Source organism: Artemia sp. Qi Xiang Cuo, unplaced genomic scaffold (assembly GCF_049724085.1).
Source record: "Artemia sp. Qi Xiang Cuo unplaced genomic scaffold, ASM4972408v1 HiC_scaffold_3253, whole genome shotgun sequence".
Lineage (NCBI taxonomy): Eukaryota > Metazoa > Arthropoda > Branchiopoda > Anostraca > Artemiidae > Artemia > Artemia sp. Qi Xiang Cuo.
Genome location: NW_028300646.1, coordinates 23562 through 34972, shown reverse-complemented (window position 1 = coordinate 34972; position 11411 = coordinate 23562). Strand labels below are relative to the sequence as shown.

Here is an 11411-nt window from a genome sequence, read left to right as displayed (position 1 = left end):
CTGGAGAGTATTTAACTTTACCGAATGTGACATGAAACCACTTGTTGCACTTAGTGCATGTTACACCATCGGTCTTGCTGGTTACATTTTCGGGGCAGATTCCACATGTATCTTTAGTCATGGCTAATTCTAGAACAATACACAGGAACAGGGGAAGTGTCGGGACCCACTCAGCTATTCTTCGCAATTCAAAGATAATTTAATACCGGCGGGTACGTACGGCGCTTGCGGCGGGTACCCTCCCCTCTTCTGCCTATTGCCTGGTATATCCTGCCAGAAATCTGCACAAACAACTGCTCTTAATGTATGTATTTGGTGTTAAGTGCGGCCAAATAAAACGCAGCTCTCAGGAAGAGTCCGGCGTGATTCGACTTCGTAATCCGTGGTCGGCTAGTAACAAAATACAGCTCACAGAGGAAACGCAGCGCGAAGAAATCGCCGTTCTCAATGTTTATCTAATATGATGGAAAGAATACCTGATGTAGATTTGTCAAGACGTGATTGGTTGAATTTATTTCAATAGGAATTATTTGTGACGTCAATAATGAATTTCTTCAAGTAATCTTCACTCCTGGTTATATATATCACTTATATGGATTAAAATACGTGGATTTAAATTCTGATATGGGGATGACAGACCAACTTCAGAATCAGCAACATTTCATTTGCTATTAGAAGAATAAAATGATAAATTTAGCACCTGTAAATTCAGCATTATTTCATTTTTAATTGGAAGAATATTGAACGCAGTATTACAAGATTCAAGAACAGTTAGTGAACTTTCTAAGTCAATGAACCGGTAACCTGCTTTGACCTGCAATTTCGAAGAAACTTGTACCACCTTTGCTCAAAGCAGTATTAAAAAATTCAAGAACAGTTAGTGAACTTTTTAAGTCAATGGACCGGTAACTTGCTTTGACGCGGTGTGATTATTTTGTTTAGTATAGAAGCAGTTTGTTTTAATTTTGATAAGTTAGTAACTCTACTGATGATGATGACCGACTGTGTCATCGAAATATTTAGAGTCTTTGTTTTATATTTTCATTTCACTGTCTAATAAAAGGACCTATCCCTATTTGGAATTCTTATTGATTTCGTCATAGAAAAGGCAGTGTGGTCATGGAAAATAATAGTAACATGTGTTGTATTCATACTGCATTAATACGACAACTGTGAACTTGTATCAATATTGTTATCAAATAAATCATGACTAATATACCTTGGTTAAGATGACTAATGTCTTGGTTAAGATGTTGCAGCAATTGCTGCAGAACTAAATTTTTTTATTTCCTTTCAGAGCAACTGCGAATTAAACCGACCATGATTTAGATCAGTATCACTTTTTGTTGCGAACATGTCTTTGAAAACTATACCGCTCAAAACTTGCTTTTCCAGAATCAGTTCAAATTAATATTAAATCATATGACAATAAATAAAATACAAAACTTAATTTTAGTTAATATAAAACTATTAAGTCCCTCATCAAATCGGTAGCTGATCAAAAACTAATATAGATGACACGTCTCGAGGAAAAGCATAAAATCAGTTGTTTTTGCTGCTTATTTCTTCGAAGCAAATTTTTGTCTTGTTGCATCACCAGCGAGGTTTGTTTTTCTTTTTAAATAACAACTGTAGTTTCTCAGACGTAAGTTTCTGTTTGTGTGAGCCTTTTTTTTTTTTTTTTTTTTTTTTTGAAAGCGCTGTTTTTCTCTCATCTTTTCATGACATCTACTAGCAGGTATTGACTTTTTAATGCATTTTTTGCTTTTCTCTTCTTCTTCAGTCAAGGAAGGCTTCTGGATGTGAAAACAAAGTATTTAGACTTTTATTATGTTTCTCGCCTTTTGGTTTTTCGACATCATTGGAACAGAGACTCTTGAATGTCAATAATTTCGAAGTCTGATGAAAATTCTGATACTACAAAACCTTTAAAAAACACTATTAGAATACAAAGCAGTCTTATACAGAACAAATTATGAAATGAAAGTTTGACCTTCCATTGAATTTTTATGATTTTAATTCAGTCACCTTGTCACATTTCACTTGTGAAATATTTTGTCTTGTTTAAACTGATGTGAATTTACTTATTTTTTCGTTGACCTATGTTTTCTCTTTCTTTTGTTTTGCTTAAAGATAATCAGTTGTGTGAATGTGGCTAGGGGATTTTCTAAAAAGAGCAGCAACTCTAAATCCCCTCGTGATCACACATGAAAGAAAATAAAGCTGCTTGATTAGATAATATGTCAGGGAAGTGATGATGCTGAAGAGGATGTAAATGATTATGTTCTTTGGTGTCAATTTATGTCTAAGCTTGGCAGCCCATGCCAGGAGATCAAAAGATCATGTCTTGGTTGATGCAGTCGATCCAACAATTGCCTTCTGGAAAAGGTCTTGTACTCAGCTGCCAAGGATTGCAACTTTGGCAAGAACAGTTCTGTAAAGTCTGAGTCTTGTCATCCGTGATGGCCGAAGTCCCGGGAAAACAGAGAAGGGCAATAAAAACCCAGGAAAGTTTTTCATTTTTGTGCCCATATTGCCCATTATGTGATTAACTCTAAAAAAAAAGACACAATCTAAATAAACGAACGGGAATCTGACGTCCAACTACAGGGACAAACATCAAAGACTAAAGGCCCGAGCAAGCAGGGGTAGACAAGGGAAAGAGCCAGCGCAGCCGGCCCTTCGACTTGCTCGCTAAAAGACCTAAACTTCACAAAACAAATTTGATGCTCAGAACAAAAGGAATCTTTTATGGCATGTTTTCTTTAAACATTATCCCTCCAAAAAAACATGTTTATAGGTCATCCCAATCCCACTGGAGAAATTTCTGCGGTTATCCAATAATTTGAATATATATATATACCACGTTTAAACCTTGGTTTCAAATAAACCTTGGTTCTTTTGGGTGGCGCTGCTAGCGCTATTACAGCTGCTTTTGCGCCACTCTAGTTTAACTCCTTTGCTCCTTACTTTACAAGTGCTTTTAATAAAATGTAATGCAGTGTTTTTCATGTAAAAAACAGCGCCTTATAGTGCATTATTTTAATGTGTCTATGACAGCTGTTTCCATTAAACTGATTCTAAACCAAGTCAATCTTTTTTCCGGCTCAGATTAGAATCCTGAATGATTACAGGAACAGCAGAGAAACAAATATTCACCGAGTCTTTTATGACCGAGTTAATTCTTAAACCTATGCTCTTCCTAAAGAAATATTTATTAATTTCTAAGAAATTTCTGTGGACACCTAGGTGTTCCGATTAAAATAAGTCGAGTCACTTTTTCATGTTCAAAATTAAGAGTATATAGTTTGAATTATTTTACTTAGTTGTAATGTGAATCTTATTTGTGAATTGTGAATTATTTCACTAATTTACAAATATCTAATTAGATTATCTACTTAAGCCCACCCTCTCAGGTTCAAATCAATGATATCAATTTCTGGGCGGAGAAGGAGTATAGTCCTTCATTTTTAGATTATACTTTTTCTGGGAAGATTGTGCTTCAGACAAATCAAGGGTATAAATTCCTTGTATCCCTACCCCATACGTGTAGGAATATACTTTATAGTATACTCACATTGAATATTCTCAATGCTATGTCTTAAAACATATTCATAACAGTTATGAGAAAAAATAAAGTAAGTTCACAGACACAAGCATTCGGACTGTCTTCCCATACTTATAAATAACTGAAATTCCTTACCATTGAGTTAACAGCTAGTGACAGCAAAGTATGAATGAGCAAAACGTTGCCACATGCCAACTGAAGGTCGGTTCTTCCTCCAACCAATCGAAAAAGCATGTAATTACTTCGCCAATATTTTGCTACTATAACAACACCTAGACAGATTACTGGCATACCTAGAAGGCAGGTGACAATCAGTCTTGCCTGAAAAGAGAAAGAAAACTTATTGAAAAAAAGTAAAACTAGTACCCTATCTTGTCTTCCATTCTTAGTATTAATTAGAAATTTTCCGACTTCCGACGACGAAAATCGTGTTTCGATACTGTCTACCTGATTTACTATTTACAATTGTGTGAAATATTTCCATTAATTTTCTTATACAGAAATGCGTCAAGTCGAAAGACGAAACAACCCCTATGCTTCGATCAGAAAAGTTTAACATCTAATAAACTTTTCCCCCCTACAAAGCATGCAAAGTACAGATATTTGTAAGAGAGTGCTTTGGAGTAGGTCCACGAATAGGGTAAATCAGCAATTTCCATATAACTTTGGCCATGGCTGTGAATTTATAAGCTAATTTTGTCATATGTTGCGCAATTAATCAGTTGTCATACAATATGACATGACATGGATACTTGGACTTGCTTTGTCACAGGCCCTATAAAACAATTAAGAGGAAAATTGCTCATTAAAAAATTGAGAGGGATAAGACAAAGTTTTAACCTAGAAATAGCTTAATCGGCAAACATTGCCAAACTTGCATTAGACATCACAAATTGACTAAGAAAAAGGAAACGTAAAAGTAAAAAAAATCGAAAGAAACAAAATAAACTTTAACAAATCAATAAAATCGAAAGACATCCATATAAAACAGGACAGAAGTTGAACCGAAAAAACAGCAAAACAAAATATTAAATGTTAGAAAAAAAAGAAAACGAAATAAATGCAAAATCTAAATTGGTATGAATTCAGTTCAGAAGTCTCAAGGAAATTATTCATTTATATAAAGGAAATTGGCACCCAGGTTTTTTTTCGCTGGCCATATTATAATACCATATTAAAATACCACACAGAAAATACCATATTAACAGAAATAAGATCTAACGGTGATACTGGATGTAGGCTATAACCAAGATCATTCACACATTCACACCATTTCTTTTTAATTTTAAACCAAAAGTGAAGATGGTAAAAGTAGAATGACCAAGGCTCAGGGTGTTTTTTCACAGTCAAAAAAAGTTTGGAAGAATAGGAAGATAAGTCTGCAAACCAAGATTAGATTATTAGAAGCTATTAGATTATTAGAAGCAAGATTAGATTATATTAGAGTGATGACAGTGGTCAAATATGGCTCTGAAGCATGAGCACTCTGAAAACCAGATGAAGATTTGCTAGATGTTTTCCAGAGAAATTGCTTAAGGATTGTGCTGGGTACCCGGCTGACTGACCGTATTTCAAACAATAGGCTGCACGAAAAATGTGGTTCAATCCCGATCTCTAAGGGTATAATGAAAGAAAGGTTGAGGTGGCTAGGGTAAGTTGTGCGGATAAAGGATGACAGATTGCCGAAGATTGTTCTTTTTGGCCAACCGTCTAGGGCTAAACGGACAGCAGGTCGTCCTCGTTTGGAGTGGAAGGACGTAATAAAGAAAGATTTAAAGGAATTGGGAACTTTGTGGGAGGGTGTAAAAAGGGAGGCTTTGAGACTGGGATGGAGGAGGAGCGTGCGGAGCTGTATTGGCCTCAGGCGGCTTGGTGCTGCGGTTAGTTGTTAGTAGTAGTAGTAAAAGAAATACATAACAACCGGAACTTAAAAAGACATGATAATGGCAACAGAGTATTAGCTAAACGATATTTTCCCTCCATTCTCAAATTTTTAATCGTGCGCGAGTTTTTTTGTTTTTTTTATTTAATCAACTTCATTTAATTAATGAGTCTTTAGAACGCACTTAATTACTCTTCTTGCAAAAAGCAAAAATGTACGCGGAGTGAGGACTTTTTCCGAAGACACTGGTCAAAATAAAATCCAAACGAATATTTTCCCTATATGAATATTTTGTCTATAGCCGTCCTCAACAAAATGGGAAAAAAAATTATAAACTAGATCAAAAGGGCCTTAGCTTCATCACTTCATAAAAATTCCACTAAAATTATAAGTTAGATATTCTATTATTTTCTTTGTGTCATTTTTCTCTAATCTATTGCTTAGAGCAGCTACTGATCAAACAGACAAAATTTTCGCTTGGGTTTTAATTACTATATTTTAGAAAATTCCTTATTCCACACACCTTCTTCTTTTTCGTATGATGGAATGCCAGCGTGGTTTTCGTCCTTACTTGCATACTCTTATTCTTCAGAGCAGAGCACTTGCTTCCTTTAAATGTTTAATTGAAAGTAAGAAAAAAGTAAATAAATAAAATAAAGCAAAATTACATAAAACAAATAAAAAATAAATAGATAAAAAGAAATTAAATAAATAAATACTCACCAGCTTAACAGTTGGGTGCCGAAAATTTTCCCTATTGACATTAGTACTTTCATCTTTGCCAAAGAAGTTGAGGAAAACGTACCCAATAACAGCTGCTGTTGTTAATAGGAAAGTCATAATATCAAAGTATTGGTCTCGGAACACTCCGTGAAGTAAGTGATACAAACAAAAAACTGAAAAAAACACAAGTATATATTAAATTCTACCATCAATTTATAAACACCCTCTAAATCTAGAATTTAACCTAAATCTTTCTTCAGCAAGAAAAAATCATATCATGCATTTATCATACTCCTGATAAAACTGCCAAAAACTGTTTTCTAAGCTGTTCTCAAAGGGAATATTAGTAGGATAATTCACATTCAATATCACTTTGATCCTCCTGGTCTGCATTGCCCTGCTCATCCTCCCTTTGAGACCAGCTTAGGAAACAGTTTCTGGCAATTATCTTAGAAGCGTGAAACGTAAGATACAATCATTAAGCGTAACAAGGATGATAAGGCGGATAAAGCGTTCTGTAGAACTCTCGCTAGAAGTAAACCTGATGATGAATTTACGATGATGAATTTGATGATGATCCTCTAACTTACAATCTTACTCAGTTAAAAGCCACTGAAATTTTGAGATTGGGTTGAATCAATCTATATCAACATTTTTTTAACTGTTAACAGTATTTGCGAACGCTGTCAAGTTGGAAAAATATGGATCAGAGATTTAACAATCCACCTTATTCATGCTCAAAATAACGCAAGTATTGACGCAAATTCAAAAGAAAATTGAGAACGTAAAATTTTGAATTATACTAAATAAAAAGATACTTAAAGATCAAATTTACAAAAAATAATAGTAAAAACTTATAACAGACTTGCAGAAAACAAAATCGGATATTGCCTGACCTACAGACTGTATTTGAAACGATTATTTATAGCCCGGAAAGGTAAAAAACATAGCGTTTTGTAAAAATGCTGAGATCGACGAGTCTTTTTTTTTTTTTATAGCTCGAACTATCATCATTACCAAGCTGAATTTGGAAATGAATAATTATAAGCATCAAATCGAAGCTCATTTCCAAAACTCTATTCGAACTGCTGTATTTTTTTTTTATTTTTTTTTTGAAGCACAATTTCAATTCTTTTTTTTTTGAAGCACTAAATTTAGTGCAGGAATATCCATGATGGTCAGTGCTGTAACTTACTTGAAGTACTTTTACTTCAAGTACTACTTAAGTAAAATTTTCAAGTACTTGTACTTGTACTTAAGTACAAATTCCACAGAGTACTTATTAATTTTACTACATTAAAAAATTGCCTCTAATTTTTAAGAAACTGTGAAAAAAAACTTACATTAATTTTAAAACACATTTCCTAGTAACCTGTAAATTTTTTTTTTTTTTTTTTTTTTGCAATTTTTTAATTTTCTGGTTGGGCTGCGTGTGGTTTTGGTTTCTTACTTGATGTGGTTTGCCGTTTCCGTCGAGCGCATTTAAGAAGAATAAGAAAAAAGGTGTCACAAAAAAAAATGGCTGACGCAGGCAAACAACAATTACCGTTTATTCTTCAAGGCAAATATTTTGCTGTAAAAGGACAAATCGAAAAAGATGGCGCACTTAGTGCATGGTGCAAGAACTGTCCCAACAGGGTTCTCAAAGGACACCTGCATGCACCTTCAAATTTCCACAAACACTTGCGTGTAAGTCTCCTTGTCCTTTTTATGTCTGTTTGTACTTTTTTTCTCTCTTAAACTTTGACAGGTATCACAATAGAAAATCTAATGGTATATTTCCTTTTTTTCTTTATCTGATTTCTCCCCTTTAATAAATATTAGAGCTAAAAATATGTTTTGCTATTACTAGGCCTAGACTAGTCTATCCTTACAAAGCCTATCTTTAGTCTACTGAAAATTTCATTTTCCTGACCTAGCCCCATTTTCCATTTCCTGACTTGAAGTAAAATCAAGTAATTGGAAGCATTGCATCAAGCCACAATGTCCATTGGGCTTGTATAGCCTAAGCTTAATAGGCTTGCCTGCTTGTGATCTACTGATCCATCCATAATTAATACACCAGCATTCAAACATTCAATTAGATTTTCATCCACAAATATATTGTCAATTAGTGTTGCAGATTTCCCAGTAACTCATGTAAGGATAGTTATCAGTGGATATAGAAAAGAAGAAATTACTAAATTGAGAAAATCTGGACAATCTGAACTTTTAAGGAAGTCAGTATTGAAATCTCCCATTTGCACTTTATATTTAGGTTCACTATTCAAATTTTCCATTAAATTCTCCATCTCCCTAATAAAAATTTCATTTTATGATATTTTATATACTAAACCAATGGTGATTTTTAGGTGATTTATATAATAAACCAACAACTATATTTTTTTTTTATCACAATTACATATTGTTGTATAGTCTAACCTTTATTTTCTGGGTTCTAGGCATTTTGTTGAGATTGAGAAGCTAGTATAGCAGGAATGTTAATTTTTCCCATTAAATTTAATGTATTAATAGGGAAATCCTTAGACCTAGGCTATTTGTTACATAGGCCAGATATCCCAGGCTACATACCTTATTGTATTTTCAGTTAACCTGCTTCCAGTTTAACTGCAGCTCAACTAATGCCTGGATATGTCCATAAGCTATTTACAAGTTTGATGATAGGCTAGTTGTTATATTACTATGTTTCTATATTGCTAACAACTCAGTTTATTTCTGGACAAATTTTCGGTTGATGTTGATGTTTCAACGATGCTGCAGAAACATGAGGGTTCATTGCTTTTTTGCAGAGGATGGTCCAAGTTTAAGCTGCAAAAAGGTTTTCTATGGTGATCATTGTAATCGTTGAATCTGCAGTAATGTGAAGGTTTGTTGTTATTGTGAAGGATCCACCAAACCCAGTCAGGAACTCGTATTTTGAGACTATTGCCGGATACAAGGAAGTTCACCTAATGAGAGGATATGTCTCTAGTTAGTAAATGTCTGAAATGAGATTATTCCCAAGTAAAGGAACCTTCCACTCAGGAGGAGAATGTGAAGATCTCCTCCTGAGAGGTATATGGCTGTACCTGGGACCTGGGAATCATTTCATTTTGGGCATTCACTGACAAGCAGGTGACAAGGGACATATCCTCACATTAGGTGAACTTCCTCTATCAGGTGATGGTCTCAAAGTAGTTGAGTTCCTGACTGACAAAACCAAACCATCAAACCTTCAGAAAGTGATGGTTCATTCATATTTGTTATACTTGTTATACTGCAGTTTCAATGTTCAGTGGATCCTGTGGAAAAGCAATGAGCCTTTGGATTTGATTCATATAGCAAAACTAAACATTATGTCTGCTTTCAGACGGCTCATCCTTCAACCTATGTTGAATTCTCCACAGTGAACACTAGGAAAAAAAGGAGGCGAGATGGAGATGAGCAGACCATTGATTCTGCTGATGACACAACCGATGAAAGCATCCCCGAGCCTAAGCAAGAGGATACACCTTTTTCTTTCTTTGAAAAAAAGAAATGTACGAAAAAAAGGGCTGATGAGTTGATTATGAATTACATAGTGTCTGACATGCGCCCACTCTCTACAGTGGAAAGTCATGCATTTAAGCAAATGATTCTGGGGATAAACCCAAGTATCGGACCGATAATGTCAAGGAAAACTCTGGCCGGTAAAATTGATGAGTCTCTGTTAGTTGTAAAGAAAGAAATGATTCAGCTCTTTGAAAAAGTAGACTATGTCACTATGACGTGTGATATCTGGTCTTCTAATAATAAGAGCTGTATTGGAGTAACAGCTCATGTGTTAGATAGTCAAAACAAATTTGTGCCTATGGTGCTTGCAGTTAGAAGGTTTGCTGGAGCGCATACCTTCGACAGAATTTCAGACTTGCTGTTTGCAATATTTCGTGAATATGGTCTTGACAAGAATCTGAGCAAAATTCGGGCAATTGTAACAGACAATGCTTCAAACTTCGTCAAAGCTTTTAAGGAGTTAGGAAAATCAAAGGAGCAAGAATCCAGCTCTGAGTTTGCAACCAGTGAGAGTGACACACCTGATGAAGAAAGCATGGATTCCGACTCCGAAGAATTAGATGTTGTTGACGTTGGTAAGATCTTTGACAGGGTGAATGTGACTGATGTCGGGGAACCAGAATTGGGTTCTAGTGTCAATCCCAGAAGTGGTGCACAAGACCAAGATGAACTAGAAGCAGGGTTAGAGGGACCTCTGATAGTTATTCTGATCTTCCCGACCGTATTGTTAACACAAATGATGACGATAGCGATATTTCTGAGCCCGAAGGGAATGATGGCAGATCGGACTCATTAGGTAATATAGGTATGTACTTACCTCCACACTTTCGCTGCTCTAGTCATACCCTGAACCTTTTGGCCACCACAGATGCCAAGTATGCTTCAAATACGGACGTGAGTTACAAAAGAAATCTGCTGAGTGTCAAGAGCAAGTGTCAGGGCTTATGGAATTCCCTAAGCCACAGCTCAAAAAACAATGACCTATTGAAAGAGGTCTTCGAAAAAAAGCTGATAAGACCCAACGCAACAAGATGGAATTCTGAATACGATGCACTGAAAAGAATTCTTGAGTGTCACATGGCTGGAAAGCTCTCAGCAGTGTGTGATGTCTTGAAAAAACCAAGATTCAAAACAAGTGAGCTTGAATTTCTTGCTGAGTACGTCTCAGTCCTTGAGCCCATAGCAATCGCCCTAGATATGCTTCAGGGTGAGGAGAAAGCCTATTTCGGGACTGTTCTCCCAACTATCAAGTGCTTGGAAAGGAAGTTGGTGAAGTTGCACCAAAGTGTCAAACTCACAAGGGTCTTAACCCAGACGCTGCTCGAAGGACTTGGAAAAAGATTTCCGTTTCTCAGTGGATATCCAGCGGTTCATTCGGACTACCATCTTGCTACGTGGTCATTGCCGTTTTTCAAGGACAAGTTTGGGAAAGAAGAACACAAGGAACTGGTGCTGGGTTTGATGACAGAGGAGGCCATAACAATGAAGCAGAAAATGGGTGCCACTAGTGAAAAAAGCAGTGGCATAGTTCTTGAGAGATCTCCTGAGGCTTTTTTTGACTTTTCGGACGACGAATCAGGAACAAGCACTCAGCAACCAACTGTGGCAAATACGGTCAAGATCGAGATTCTGAGATATCTCAGTGATTCCCGAAAGACTCTCTCGATCTTACAAGAGTACCCGGCAGTGAATTCAGTGTTTCGGAAG

At 35.7% G+C, this 11411-nt stretch overlaps 2 protein-coding genes across 2 annotated transcripts in view; one reads left to right on the top strand and one right to left on the bottom strand.

The window, feature by feature from the left end:
• Positions 1–299: 299 nt before the first annotated feature.
• The window catches only part of LOC148938461 (uncharacterized), a 29161-nt gene continuing 18049 nt past the window's right edge, over positions 300–11411 (bottom strand). Inside the window, exons 3-5 of the mRNA XM_089107779.1 lie at positions 6174–6346; positions 3704–3889; positions 300–455 (exon numbers count right to left, since the gene is read on the bottom strand). Coding sequence (XP_088963905.1) covers positions 300–455; positions 3704–3889; positions 6174–6346 — 515 coding nt within the window. The remainder of the gene's footprint in view (positions 456–3703; positions 3890–6173; positions 6347–11411) is intronic.
• LOC148938462 (uncharacterized) lies at positions 7692–10500 on the top strand. The gene is made up of 2 exons (XM_089107777.1): positions 7692–7862; positions 9523–10500. Exons 1-2 carry the CDS (start codon positions 7692–7694, stop codon positions 10498–10500), a joined length of 1149 nt encoding a protein of 382 aa, XP_088963903.1.

Excerpts from the sequence above, each read along its gene's own strand:
- LOC148938462 (XM_089107777.1), top strand. The coding sequence starts at position 7,692 with ATGGCTGACGCAGGCAAACAACAATTACCGTTTATTCTTCAAGGCAAA. Across the intron at positions 7,863-9,522 it reads ATTTCCACAAACACTTGCGT|ACGGCTCATCCTTCAACCTA; the intron begins GTAAGTCTCCTT and ends GTCTGCTTTCAG.